At 41.0% G+C, this 15,587-nt stretch overlaps 1 protein-coding gene across 4 annotated transcripts in view; it reads left to right on the forward strand.

Moving 5' to 3' along the window:
- The first annotated feature begins 10,395 nt into the window (after window positions 1–10,395).
- ITGBL1 (integrin subunit beta like 1) overlaps window positions 10,396–15,587 on the forward strand; it is a 250,987-nt gene continuing 245,795 nt past the window's right edge. For 2 of the 4 annotated variants that reach the window (XM_073349140.1, XM_073349157.1), the window contains exons 1-3: window positions 10,396–10,525; window positions 12,334–12,647; window positions 14,128–14,339. In XM_073349140.1, the coding sequence (XP_073205241.1) occupies window positions 12,550–12,647; window positions 14,128–14,339 (310 nt within the window). In that variant the 5' untranslated portion in view covers window positions 10,396–10,525; window positions 12,334–12,549. The remainder of the gene's footprint in view (window positions 10,526–12,333; window positions 12,648–14,127; window positions 14,340–15,587) is intronic. The other 2 variants (XM_073349130.1, XM_073349147.1) reach the window with 1 other exon arrangement.

Here is a 15,587-nt window from a genome sequence, read left to right on the forward strand (position 1 = left end):
AAGTGTCAAATAGGCCTAAACAGAGTGACTTACCTTGGACACCAGGTGGGTCAAGGAACTATCAGCCCCCTACAGGCCAAAGTGGATGCTATCCAAAAGTGGCCTGTCCCAAAGTCAAAGAAACAGGTTCAATCCTTCTTAGGCTTGGCCGGTTATTACAGACGATTTGTACCGCACTACAGCCAAATCGCTGCCCCACTGACAGACCTAACCAAAAAGAAACAGCCAAATGCTGTTCAGTGGACCGGAAAGTGTCAGAAGGCCTTTAACAAGCTTAAAGCGACACTCATGTTTGACCCTGTACTAAGGGCCCCAGACTTTGACAAACCGTTCCTAGTAACCACAGATGCATCCGAGCGTGGTGTGGGAGCAGTTTTAATGCAGAAAGGACCTGATCAAGAATTCCACCCTGTAGTGTTTCTCAGCAAAAAACTGTCTGAGAGGGAAAGCAACTGGTCAGTCACTGAAAAAGAATGTTATGCCATTGTCTACACTCTGGAAAAGCTACGCCCATATGTTTGGGGACGGCGTTTCCACCTGCAAACCGACCATGCTGCACTAAAGTGGCTTCACACCGTCAAAGAAACTAACAAAAAACTTCTTCGGTGGAGTTTAGCTCTCCAAGATTTTGATTTCGACATCCAACACATCTCAGGAGCTTCTAACAAAGTGGCTGATGCACTCTCCCGTGAAAGTTTCCCAGAATCAACTGGTTAAAATCGTCCTTGAGATGTGGAAAATATTGTTAGTCTTTATGTACTTGGTAGTATATTTAGAGATGCATGTGTCTTATTAACTCTGTTTTCCTAGAGCTCCAGGAAGAAATCCCAGCCAGTGTTTCACCCTAGCTGAGATTTGGGGGGCGTGTCATAAATATAAAGGGAAGGGTAAACCCCTTTGAAATCCCTCCTGGCCAGGGGAAAGCTCCTCTCACCTGTAAAGGGTTAAGAAGCTAAAGGTAACCTCGCTGAAACCTGACCAAAATGACCAACGAGGAGACAAGATACTTTCAAAAGCTGGGAGGAGGGAGAGAAACAAAGGGTCTGTGTCTGTCTGTAGTCGTCTTGGCCAGGGACAGAACAGGAATGGAGTCTTAGAACTTTTAGTAAGTAATCTAGCTAGGTACGTGTTAGATTATGATTTCTTTAAATGGCTGAGAAAAGAATTGTGCTGAATAGAATAACTATTTCTGTCTGTGTATCTTTTTTGTAACTTAAGGTTTTGCCTAGAGGGGTTCTCTATGTTTTTGAATCTAATTACCCTGTAAGATATTTACCATCCTGATTTTACAGGGGGGATTTCTTTATTTCTATTTACTTCTATTTTTTATTAAAAGTCTTCTTGTAAAACACTGAATGCTTTTTCATTGTTCTGAGATCCAAGGGTTTGGGTCTGTGGTCACCTATGCAAATTGGTGAGGCTTTTTATCCAACATTTCCCAGGAAAGGGGGGGTGCAAGTGTTGGGAGGATTGTTCATTGTTCTTAAGATCCAAGGGTCTGGATCTGTAGTCACCTAAGCAAATTGGCGAGGCTTTTTACCAAACCTTGTCCAGGAAGTGGGGTGCAAGGTTTTGGGAAGTATTTTGGGGGGAAGGACGCGTCCAAACAGCTCTTCCCCAGTAACCAGTATTAGTTTGGTGGTGGTAGCGGCCAGTCCAAGGATAACGGGGGTAATATTTTGTACCTTGGGGAAGTTTTGACCTAAGCTGGTAAAGATAAGCTTAGGAGGTTTTTCATGCAGGTCCCCACATCTGTACCCTAGAGTTCAGAGTGGGGGAGGAACCTTGACAATGTCATTAAGAAATTTAGAACTAAGTGGCCAGGATGATGCTATTGTAGAACAACAGTATAGGTCAGAGATCTGCTGCTGTTTAATAAATCACAAATAAGATCAATTCACCTTCACAAGTCATTTGGATTGATATACAATTGCCAAACTTGGGTGCCTAAAATGAGGCTCCTAAATCCATATATAAGTACCTAAATAAAAGACCCAAGCTATGATTTTCCAAAATGGATACCTTAAGTCAGGGTTCTAATTCTACATAAACCTACATATGTGGGCTGATTTTAAAAATGCTGAGTACCCAGAAGCAATGTAATAATGGATTCTGGTGGTGGTTGTTGTGTTTGTTCGTTTTTTTAAATCACTAGGCAGGCGAGTAGGTGATGTCGAAGTACTGAAACTGTATGAATGGTGATTGCTCTAGCTTGGTGAATCCAGCATCCATATGTTCAATAGCAGTTTCAAGCATTAGATCTAATTTATTATTATTTTGTCTCTTGAAACCCAGGAATGTTTATTTCTTTAAATATACCATTCCTTTGGATGAATATTCAGAATTAAGGGCTGGAACAATCTTCCATTGCTAGGAGCTCCAGCATGGCATTTGTAGTAAAAAAATTTATATGAATTTTTCATGATTTTTCCTAGTTTTTGGCTAGCTTTTGCATGGCCTCAAGAAAAATTAGATTATCCCTTTAAAAAGCAAGAGACTTCAGTCACAATACTGATTAAGGCCATCCTGAAAAACATGTGCCCCAAAATTTACCTTACTTGTTGTCTTTAAGAATACACCTTACTTAGGGTACACCAGACCCTCACTCACTTTCTGAAATGAAGAGAGAGCACCCTCCGACTTGCCTCAACAGCATGAGCAAGAGTGGTACATCATTACCATTGTATTAAATAGTAAAATATCTTTCCTGTGCCCACTCCCCCATCAAACTCTTAAACATAGGGGTAGTCTTTTCTCTGGCCCAGAATGACAATTTAATAGCTATGGTTGATGCAATACACTACAAAAGAACAACATTTTGACTAAATTTGGCCTGCAAACCATTTGAATATCCTATATTCACTCCTATATTATCGAAATTCAGGCCAACCAGTTTTGATTTGAGCTGTTCTGCCTTGATCTCCATAACTCCTAAAGGTATTTCTATTCCCTATGTCAAACCATCAACTGTTCCAGTTTCCATGTCACGTCAGCAAAGAGAGTATAAGGTGTCCTATTCTGCACACATCTGACATACATCAACTCCTACTCAACTACAGATCTGTCAGCAAGCACAATAATAACTCTAGCATTCTGTATACAGTTTTGAGCCACTTCATTAAGAAGCTTTTTAATTGTTTCTATAAAGTTTTCACTCCATGGGTATTAATATAGTTTATACTAGTTAAGATAATTCATGACCATGTAATTGGGAGACTATTTTGTAATCTCTAAAACCAAAATCATGTTTAGCAACTGCATTGGTGGAGATAAATATGTTGGCAAATTATTGAATCACCTCATTTTGCATTTTATGGAGCAATGTAGTAAGAAACTATATTTGAAGACTGACATGCTTTCTGCTTCCATGCATTTCAGGTTAACAGCAGAGCAGCCACGTACATGTAGGGAATGAGTTCTAAAGGTCTTACATCCACTTACAGTAGGTCTGGCCTTAATATAAAGCTTCTTAGATGCTTTTTGCCAATTACACAAGACATTTTACCTTTCTGACATGAAACCCAAGGGTACTCAGCTTTCCATGAATTCTGGAAAGTGAGTTCATATCTCAGTTTGTAATATTTCTTAGTATACACTTCTTTACCATATCGTCTACCATATGGTGCATTACCCTTACTTGGCTCAGGACAGTCAGTATTATTACTCTGTAAACAAACTGTCTGGCAGCCTGCCAGCAGATTATCCTGATGGGCTGCATGCGGGCCACAGGTTGCCCACCATTGATTTAGGCTAACGGTGCTGGTAGGAGGGTTACCAAAAAGAACCCAAGGGGATTTTTGAAGAGTTCTGATATTTTTCAGCTATTTTTTAAGTTAACCACTTCTCTGTGTGTGTGACTTTTTTACAAATAGTTTGTGATTCAGATATGAGTTTGCAAATTAAGCTACCTGGTCCTGGGGGCAGTAAAGTTAGCTGGCAATTGCAACGCTGTAAAAAAATATTGAAGAGGCCATCTGCCTCCTAAGTTCAAGTCAAGTTCTGTTTTGCTGCACAGAAAGTAATAACACTGTATGTTATTTTAGTACAAAACCTTTTCTGACTTGGATGGCAAGTTAAAACCTTGCTTGCCTTTTTGTCAAAAATAACAGCCTTTAAATTACCTAACCTTGCCCTATTGTTTGCAAATCTTATTCTCCCTCTTAAAATTAAATCAAACAGCCTTACAGCTATTGCTAAATTTTGCTAAGCTCTACAGGTTGCTATAGAGCTTTCACTAGTTTGGTTAGGAAGTTAAACTACTGCTTCCTTTACTAGGAAAGATAAAAGCATTTGAACTACCTGACTGTAGCTGCAAGGCCCAGACCCAGTATGTCTACACTGGCAAGTTTCTTCAATGTAAATTATGCCACTTTTATTAAAACGCTGGAATTAAACCGCTGTTGCGTGTCCACCCTGTGCTCCTTGTGACGCTGGAGCACATCCACATTAGCAGCTCTTGCAACAGCAAAGAGAGCAGTGCATTGTGGTCGCTATCCCACTGTGCAGTTGGCCTCAGAGTGCTGTGGGAAGAGTTTGCTATGCCTCATGGGGCAGGCACAGAGTCACATGATGCAGGTTTTCCAGTCCCATTGTTCCATGGGCATCGTACTACACTGTCAGCTGCTTTTCAACTGGGGCGGGGGGAGGGTGTGTGACAGGGTGTGTGTGACAGGGAGTGTGTGTGTGTATGGAGCAGGGGTGAGAGACAGTGTGTTATGGGGGACAGACAGTGTGTCAGCAAGCAGTCTTGTAAGTTCAGACAGCGGCAGGAAGCAACCAGTCCTGAGGCAGGGGGAGGGGGAAACCCTGGGTTCTCTGCACAACAATCTCTCTCTTTCTCACACACATACACACAGACACCTGCCTCTGTGTTAAACAGCATGAGCATGCCACATTAATGGTTTGCTTTGTGTCCCGGAGCAGATCAGCACAGCACGCACGCAAGGGCTGTCAGAAACAGTGCTTTGAAAGAGGAGGGGCTCATGTCTCCAGGGCAGCCGAGTTCAAAACAATGAGCAGAGCAGTCACTTGAGGCATTATGGGACAGCTCCGGAGGCCAGTTACAGCGCAGAAAGCAATCAAGTGTCTACACTGGCAATAGAACGCAGGAGCCTCTGTGCAAATAGCCTTACGACTCTCGTTGAGGTGGTTTTTTTGCAGCACTGCAACTGAGGAGTTTCTGTGCACTAAGTGGCTTGGCAGTGTGTACATGTCTGCAGTTTGAGCACAAAAAGCTGCTTTACTGCGCAGAAACTTGCCAGTGTAGACAAGCCCCCAATCTCCCACCATCTCCCACCACAGACCTCTAATCAGAGAACTAATAGACAATACTTTCAAGCTAAGGCTCATCCTCATGTTCAGCAGCATGCTTCTTTCTTGTCCCGTATCCTTATCCAAGACATTTCTTGTGTGGCTGACATTGATAGACCCGTTGACCTCCCTTTCAAATGGGTATCAGCTATAACAGTCTGTTCCACCTCCTCCCCTGTGACTGGCAACTGAGTTCTATTGCCTCTTTTTTTCTGTTCCCTCTGACAGCTCAGTCCAACTGCTCTGTTCACCCCTTCTCCTCAAATGGCTCAGTTATGAGTTCTCTGCTCCACTAAGTTCCTCTGATAATCTTCCCCTGAGATATAAACAAAAAATTAGGGACAACTTTAGCCATCTGTAATAAGCAATTTAAGGATTATCTACATGGGAACATCCAAGAAAGTTAATCCAAACTACCTAAAGGTGTGAATTTGAAGTGGATTAATTAAACCACATTAAACCCCTATGTGAACACACTAATTCAGAATCTAAGTAACATTTTTTTGGTTTATTTTAATACACTTCCAGAGTGAATTAAAATAAACTGAATTAAGGCCACTTTAATTCTAAATAACAGCATTCACACAGAGGTTTAATGTGGTTTAATTAAACCACCTCAAATTCACAAATTTAGTTAATTTGGATTAATTTTCCTGGCTGTTCCCATGTAGACAAGCCCTTAACCTCAGCAGTGACCACAAAAATTAAAATGCTTCACTCTTATTTATTCAGTAGCTGTAGCCATAAAGAATTTACAGAAAATACTGTGACAGGGTCAGGCCATATGGCTACAGGAGAGTAATAGAAGGCAGATATATTAGCTCCAGGCTAAGTAGGTGTTGGGAGGTGGCCATGGGGAAGTAGCCCAGGGAGTTGTAGCTGTCACACAGCTGTTCCAGGAGGCACTCTAGACAGCTGCATTCCACAAGGCCCTGGGCTGGAACCCGGAGTAGAGGGCGGGCCCGGGTTTCCCCCAAATCCTCCCAACTCCTGGTCAGACACAGGAGGAGTCGACCTGGACTGTGGGTTCAGAAAAATGGCCAAGCTGAGGGCTGCCGTGAAGCTCCAAGGTGAGCAAATCTGCCAATAAGCGCAAGACCCACCAAGGTAGAGGAGGAACTTTGTCACAATACATACTTTTGTTATTTAATCATGCAATTAAAAAAGTAATTGTGATTAATCACGCAATTATCACACTGTTAAACAATAATAGAATACCGTTTATTTAAATATTTTTGGATATTTTCTACATTTTCAAATGTATGGATTTCAATTACAACACAGAATACAAAACGTACAGTGCTCACTTTATTTATTTTTTTTACAAATATTTGTACTGTAGTGCAATATCTTTATCATGAAAGTTGAACTTACAAATGTAGCATTATGTACAAAAAAAACTGCATTCAAAAATAAAACAATGTAAAATTTTAGAGCCTACAAGTCCACTCAGTCCTACTTCTGGTTCAGCCAATTGCTCAAACAAGTTTTTTTACATTTGCAGGAGATAATGCTGCCTGCTTCTTCTTTACAATGTTACCTGAAAGTAAGAACAGGCATTCACATAGCACTGTTGTAGCCAGCATCCCAAGATATTTACGTGCCACATGCATTAAAGATTCATATGTCTCTTTATGCTTCAGCCACCATTCCAGAGGGCATGCGTCCATGCTGATGATGGGTTCTGCTTGATAATAATCCAAAGCAGTGTGGACGGACGCACGTTCATTTTCATCATCTGTCAGATGCCACCAGCAGAAGGTTGATTTTCTTTTTTGGTAGTTTGGGTTCTGTAGTTTCCACATCGAAATGTTGCTCTTTTAACTCTTCTGAAAGTACCTTCCACACCTCCTCCCTCTCAGGTTTTGGAAGGCACTTCAGATTCTTAAACGTTGGGTCGAGTGCTGTAGCTATCTCTAGAAATCTCACATTGTTACCTTCTTTGTGTTTTGTCAAATCTGCAGTGAAAGTGTTGTTAAAACGTACATGTGCTGGGTCATCATCCAAGACTGCTAAAACATGGCAATATAGTAATGTGGGTAAAACAGCAGGAGATATGCAATTCTCCCCCAAGAAGTTCAGTCACAAATTTAATTAACACATTTTTTTTAATGAGCATCATCAGTACAGAAGCACATCCTCTGGAATGGTGGCCGAAGCATGAATGTTTAGCATATCTGGCATGTAAATACCTTGCAATGCCAGCAACAAAAGTGCAATGGAAGCCTGTTCTCACTTTCAAGTGACATTGTAAATAATAAATGAGCAGCATTATCTCCCATAAATGTAAACAGACTATTTTTTCTGAGTGATTGGCTGAACAAGAAGTAGGACTAAGTGGATTTGTAGGTTCTAAAGTTTTACATTGTTTTGTTTTTGAGTGCAGTTATGTAACAAAAAAAATCTGTTTGTAAATTGCACTTTCATGATAAAGGGATTACACTACAGTACTTGTGTGAGGTGATTTGAAACATACTATTTCTTTTGTTTATCATTTTTAGAGTGCAGATATTTATAATCAAAAATAATTATATAAAGTGAGCACTGTACACTTTGTAGTCTGTGTTGTAATTGAAATCAATATATTTTAAAATGTAGAAAAACATCCAAAACTATTTAATAAATTTCAGTTGGTATTCTATTGTTTAACAGTGTGAGTAAAATGGCAATTAATCACAATTAATGTTTTAATTCGCGATTAATGTTTTTGAGCTAATTGCATGAGTTAACTGTGATTAATCAACAGCCCTAGTTATTAGTATTATTTTTTACATTACCCAGAGGTTCCAACCAGTTTTGGGGCGGTATTGTGGTTGTGCTATTTTTGGGGTTGTATTGTGCTATACGGACAAATAATAACAGACACTCCTTGCCCCCAAAAAGTTTACAAGATTATGTCCTAATTCTCTTCTGCTTTGCAGCTGGCATAGTCACTTAGGCCCAGATCCTCCAAGGTATTTAGGCTCCTAACTTTCATTTATCTTTGAAGAGCTGGACCACAGAGCTAGATTCACACAGGGTCTTAAGTATCTAAGTACCTTTTAAAATATTTCTGGGAGCAGAGACTTCAACCTTATTTTCCCACAGCCCAGCTGAGTGCTATAAGCATTGGGCTATAGAATCAATCTCTCACTGCTTCTTGCTTGCTCGCTCGCTCTAGCATAATGACTACATTATTATTTATACTCAATGGAAGAGCTTCAACAGGGTCAGACAGAGATTTTCCCCAGTCCAGAATACCCAATAGCTTGGTGGTGAGATCATTCACCTCTGAGATAGGAGACCAGCATTAAAGTCTCCGCTCCAAATTAGATAGAGCAGGGATCTGAAAACAGGTCTCCCAGCTCCCAGGTGAATGCCCTGGTCCCTAAGTCTCTTTGTGTTTGTGACCTATAAGCCCTGTCCTTTCTTCTGCATTTCACTCCTGAGTAGCTTAAGCAGCTATTTGCTGGCTTATGAGGATCCCTTTCTTAGTCACCTCTGACTATGCAATACATGGGGTTCCTGGGAACCTAACTCAGGACTGAAAATTTCATAGGGAGGCAGGGCACGTAGGAGTTAGGTGTTAGTGAATCTAGTCCTTAGGCCCTGCTCCTGTGCTTAATTTTCCACACTGCAAGTAATACTGTTGACTTCAGTGGTATTACTCTCAGTGCATAAAATTAAGTATATGTGTAAGTATTCATAGGATTTGGGCCTAGGCCCTGAACCACAAAGGGACTTAATCCGTTAGAAAATCTCTGACTGGTTTTTGAATGTTATAGTTCTGGACGTCTGATTTGTGTCCATTTATTCTTTTACATAGAGAGTGTCCAGTTTGGCCAATGTACATGTCAGAGGGGCAAGAATTATAACATTCAAAAACCAGTCGGAGAACACTTCAATCTCTTTGGTCACTCGATTACAGCCCTAAACGTGGCAATTCTTCAACAAAAAAACTTCAAAAACAGACTCCAACGAGAGACTGCTGAATTGGAATTAATTTGCAAACTGGATATAAGTAACTTAGGCTTGAATAAAGACTGGGAGTGGATGGGTCATTGCACAAAGTAAAACTATTTCCCCATGTTTATTCCTCCCCCCACCCCCCACTGTTCCTCAGACTTTCTTGTCAACTGCTGGAAATGGCCCACCTTGATTATCACTACAAAAGGTTCCCCCTCCCCACCCCGCTGTCCTGCTGGTAATAGCTCATCTTAAGTGATTACTCTCGTTACAGTGTGTATAGTAACACCCATTGTTTCATTTTCTCTATGTATATAAACCTCCCCCTGTATTTTCCACTGAATGCATCCGATGAAGTGAACTGTAGCTCACGAAAGCTTATGCTCAAATAAATTTGTTAGTCTCTAAGGTGCCACAAGTACTCCTTTTCTTTTTGCGAATACAGACTAACATGACTGCTACTCTGAAACCTGTCTTCCCCTTCTTTGTGAATCACTCTGGGTCTTAGGTGGGAGACTGGCATATGGACTCAGAGTGAGGCAGCAGTGGGCGTGCCCAGAGACAGAAACTTAGATACTGAGGGAGGTTTTACCTTGAAAACTTGAGTTCAGGTGCTTATAGCATTCAGCTTTGTAGCTCACAGTGGAGCCTAAAAATGGATCTGAGGCACCTAAACCCAGGACTTAGGAGTTGTCTGCACTTGTAATGCAGAGTAGGCTTTAAGGTAAATGAGAATCTGGCCCAGTTGTTCTACATTCTTTAAGACACCGTGTGCCATTTAACACAGATCTAGTGTATCTGTGTCCACAAACCTCTCAGGCTCAGATCATAGCATTTATATGAAAAGAGCAAAGGCTAAAGAGCAGCAATGAAGCATCACATTTGGAATCAGAGATACGTACATATGAAAACAATTATAAAGCCAGTGCTCTAGGGTGTATGCACATTCTTGATACTCCACCCTCATGCTGTATAACTACAGTGTCTTCTCCAAATTTAAAATGTCCGGAGTCAAAGACTGCACACTAATTTATGTGAGGAGAATGGGGGAAGATTAAAAAAAAAGTGGGAGTGGTATGGTCACTGTATCAGGACAGTATTTTTTCCCAGATATAAGCCATAGATTACAGACTACATGAAGCTCTTGGACACACACATGCACGCACACACTTGGACGCACACACCCACCAAGCCAAAGGTTGCAGACTGCATGAAGCTATTGGACACACACACACACACAAACACACAAAATTTAGTGGGAGAGCTCAAGGTAAGTTAAGTGCCAAACGATGGAATGTCCATCATTTCAAATGTAATGTTTCCTATTCATTTTACCTGAACTCTGAATTTCCTGGGTTTCTAACAGTTGTATTTTGACAACTACAATGTTCTTGTAATTTTTTCCCCTTTCAAACTTGTTGCTTTTGTTTTTCTCCAAAACTACAAATTAACTTTTAAAAACTATTGAAGAAATATAGCACTTAGTTCTGCATTAAGGATGGGATTCAAAATAGAGGTCTCTGTCTATTTTTAAAGGCCCTGATCCTGCAATCAGTACTTAACTTTTTACCCATGAACAGGCTCATCAAGTGAGCAAGGTTAACACAAGTATAACTGCTTGCAGGATTTGGTCATAAAGATCATGTTCTCAGTCTTTCAGTGAGATCTGCACAAACCTGGGATCTCATTGCAGGATCAGGATCCATATTACCATCAGTAGACAGTCAATTTCAACATATAATGCTGTAAAATGAAGTAATAATGTGTTAAAACTTATTCCTTAACATAAGCTAAACATGTACAATTATGTAACGCATTTCTACAAGTGAGTGTCATATCTATATTGTTTCATGTCGATATGTGTCCTTTCGTTTCATAATTATTTTTAAAAAAGGTAACATAAATTACAATAGCAAACCTACAAAATAAGTTTAAGCAGTCAGTCTGGGGTTCCCTGGTAGAAAAATTATTTTGAGGAAGTAGGGGAAACAAGTATTGTTTCCAATAGGTACTGATTCTTTATAATTTTTATGGATATAAGGAGATCAGAGGGTGATTGTTGACTATTATGCAGGAGAGGTTTTCAACACATTGCATAGATTGGTAAAAGTATTCATCAGCATGAATGGCAAAAGTTTGGATTGTTTTTCTTTCATTTTTTAGGAATAATCACACTGTATACTGTCTGTACTGTACAGCTGCAGTTTTCTTTAAAAAAAAATCTTCAGTTAGAAAGAGTTGTTGAAAACCTTGGTCCACAAACTAGGAACTCAAATCAATAAAAGCTTTTAATGTCAATAGCATGACTTCTTGGTTCAAAAAATGGAATTGTATTATTGGGGGAAGAAAGAACATCTACTACAACACCCATATTCTACTAATGAATTTTCTTCTGTGGTGTAAGTTTTAAGTTTTTCTAATACCATTCAGGCTCAGGAATGTGTTGGGCAATTTGTGATTCTCCAGGACAATCAGAGGGATCAAAAACTGTTAAAACTTCTATGAAGTATAAAGAAATGTTATGGCCAGTCCTGCCAAGTCACACTCATTTGGAGGCAGACTCCCTCATTTTGGATTAATTTTATGGTATTTCCAAATATCTAACTCTTGGGGTGAAAGCCTGAGCTGAGTGTTTTAATGAGGCATTTTAAAAGCTAACTGATATTTTTGAAATTGCAGTCACTCAAACTGTCATAGCTTGACAGCCCTGAATGTCACACTGTAAAGTTTATAGCATGTAATGTTTGAGAACCAAGGGGAAAAATGTACCCACATAATTTTAGTTCATGCTAAAAGTGTAAAGCATTTACCTGACTGCTGGCAATACACTCAAATACAGTTGGAAAGTATTGTTAATGTCGTCTGCCAAAACTGACAAATGTACATTTCCCCAATCACATTACTAAGATTATCTCAAACATCTATTAATCAAAGTTAACTCAAATACACTTTCCTCAAATATTTATAGTGCTTGTATTTCAAGACTGAGACAGTTTGTTCAATCTGTGAACAGGACACTTTTTATGTCAAAATAAAACATCTGGCTGTACAACTGTTTCTAATTAATTTCCTGCCTAGACTGTGAGCATTGGGGTTTGGCACCAATCTTCCTCCCAGAGTGCTGCCCAAATCCAGCTTCCAGGCAGCTAATCAAAGGCACTTGCTGCACCGGGGGAAGCAGTGTTGAAGCCGGTTTTGGCCAGCTTGGGGTTTTGCAAGCCCAGTGGGTCTGTCTGTCCATGGGACTCTCGTAGAGAACATCAAACTTCCTCAGTCACTGCCTGCAATCTAAACATGTGTGCACAGGGGTTCCTCAAGTTGGTGCTGCTGCTGGCTGCTTCGCTTCTAACTCTGCTGCCTGCAAGTCTTCAAACTTTCTCCCTGGCCCTGCGGTAAGTTTGTCTTTTAGATTAATGGGTTTATTTAGCAGTTGCTTTATAGGCTGGACTTTAACTGGTAACAAGTTGCAACAAGCAACAAAAATCTAAAATCTTGTGTATACCATACAGGCAAGGATGGAGTATTTTCAACCTGTTGCTATTATCTGTTGAAAATTAGTCACATAATGTATAATACCCACACACATTGCGTATATATCTAATGCAAAGTTATGTGTGCACTATATTGTAGTTAGGATCACAAATGTGTATAGTATAAACTACATTGGATCACATAGTTTATGTAGAAAAGTATCTTTCATTATACATGCAAAACTTAAAACAGGTATCTATGGGGAAAAGCTAAAAGATAGCTTCTGCTGGATCCTGATGATTTTTGTACCCAACTCTCCAAATTCAACAGGCTAAATAGACAGTAAATCCAGCCACTCCTAGTGCACCAAACATCCTGGATCTGGTTACATCCTGGAGCAATGGCACAAATCCCCCCAAAACTGACCCACCAACAGCACACAACCTACCCACCAGATCTAGAACCTAGCTCCTGCTGGATTCAGCAAAATTTTGGCCTCAATGCACATAAATTCTAATGCCTGAGGACAAGTGCAGATGCTATTACTGCACCAATAAATCTGGACCTCCAAATCATCCTGGTCTAATGGTGCTGCCCATGCTTATATCTCACACCTGGGTCTGGATAGGCTTTTATCCCAACCCTCTACCCCAAAATCCTAATGCCACCACAGGCAACATGTTTAGATACCCCGATGCATCTTAAAAATCCAGACCCTGACGCACTCCAGTATGACAGAGCAGCAAAAATTCAGATTTGACATCTGGCTCCTGCTGGATCTTGCCAAATTTGAGCCATTAACCCATAAATTGTACCATTCAATTAAAGAACAACTTTTACTTCAGTTATTTAAATAAATAAATTAAACAAATCTGGACCCAACATATCCTGGTACAAGGAAGCGTCAAAAACCTTAATTTGGCATCTGTATCCTACTATTTTTTGGCTTCATGCCCTCCAGTTTTAATATCTCAAATCCACCAGAATAATCCAAATCCAAATGTAATCCATCATTTAACCGGGTATATCTACCAAATCTATCACAAATGTGTGATCCCAATGTAAGTTTGCAAAGGGGTTCCCAGCCTTTTGCAAAATAATTAAAATTCAATGTAATATGTCCCAGTGGGTGACACACTGGATTAATAATAACCCAGCTGTTGATCCCCAGGCTCTCAAAGGGCAAAAATCATGGTGCTTTGAATTATTAGCCTCTGTGCTGCTATTATATGCTAAATAAATGGCTGTAAAACCGCAGGTAATACAAAAATAAAAGAGTTTTAAAGTAATGGGTAAATCCACTGCAACAGTAAGGATCTCTGTCCCAACTCTGATCTCATCCACTCTATGTAGGAGCACCTGACTTTGTCTGCAGCTCGTTGTCTTTGTTGTCCTCTGCAGGAGTGGCTCCCGCAGTGTCTCCTCATGTAGACTGTCCCGTGCTGAATCGGAACGCAGGTGTCATGTCCCAGGGGGAAAGTTGTGCAGTGGCAGAGGCCACTGTGACTGCGGTGTCTGCATCTGCCAAGTGACTGAGCCAGGCAAATACTACGGTCCACTGTGCGAATGCCACGAGTGGGTGTGTGAGACTTATGATGGCGAGACTTGTGCAGGTAAGGAAGCCACAGTATTCCGGGAGGCTTCCCCAGTGTGATGAGGCTGCTGCCCATTAGCTGGCATGCTCCTGGCATCTCTATGCACATCTTTGCCCGTAGGCAGGCTGATAGCTTCTCATACCAGTGGCAACTCTGTACACTACAACTACTGGTATGTTAGGGGACATAGCACAGTTCCATTTTTAGAGTGTAGACAGGACTGTAAATGTGTTCCTGGCCATGGCTTTTGTCTGTTCGCTGACACATCAAAGCTTTTAGTGGGGCTTGGGAACACAGTTAAGGGATCATGTCTCCCACAAATTATGTATGTTATAACTGGATCCCCTTGACTGGTTGTACCTGTAGCCTAGACAAGCCCATAGGAGGTTCCTCATGGTGGAGGCATTGCAAATCCATTTTGAGTCAGATAAATGAGCAGATCCTGCTTGTGTTACACATGTGAGTAGCTCTGTTACTTTCATTGGAACTACTTATGTGAGGAAGGAGAACACAATTTGAGCCCCCATGGAAACTTTCCCAGGGCCGCACAGAGGTTTTTGGCAGCCCGAGGCAAAATCTGAAACTGTGCCCTCCCTTCACTGTACCAAAAAACCAAGTGTACAGAAACAGGAAGGGGCAGGGTGGTTGGAGAGTGAGCATACCCTGCACTTACTCTACAGCAGCGGGTCCTGTCCTAATGGGCTGAGCCTGGCTCGCCACTCTGGGTGTTTCCACCTGGTGCATAGGATCACAGCACCACTTAGGTTTGCCCCGGCTGCCCCTCCTGACCAAGAGGCAGCCAGGCCACACCTGAGTGGCTCTGTGATCCTGTCACAACCACATTCGGTTTGGGGACCCTCTCAAACAGGGGCCCTGGGCAAACTGCCCCTTTTGTTGCCTCCCTGGGCAGCCCTGCCTTTACCTAGGGCTGTAAATTAGTTATGAGCACTGCTTCACTTGTTAGTTCTGCTTGCTTTCACCCTCCAGTGGATACAGAACAGCAACTTTGTAGTTGGGGAAAGACCACCATAAGAGTTACACCATGGCTGTGTACCCTAAAAATGCACCTGCTTTTATTATTAACCATCTGTATGTCTCTCTAAGTATACAAGTGACTTTACAAAATATGAACTAAGGCAGCATAGGCAAATTCTGCTTTTAGATACATGCACATTAATTCCATTGACTTCAATGGGAGACACATGCATATACATTTCTGACACATAATGTGGGCTCGTGATCATAGGAACATGCTCAAATGGTTTG

Source organism: Lepidochelys kempii, chromosome 1, assembly GCF_965140265.1.
Source record: "Lepidochelys kempii isolate rLepKem1 chromosome 1, rLepKem1.hap2, whole genome shotgun sequence".
Classification (NCBI taxonomy): domain Eukaryota; kingdom Metazoa; phylum Chordata; order Testudines; family Cheloniidae; genus Lepidochelys; species Lepidochelys kempii.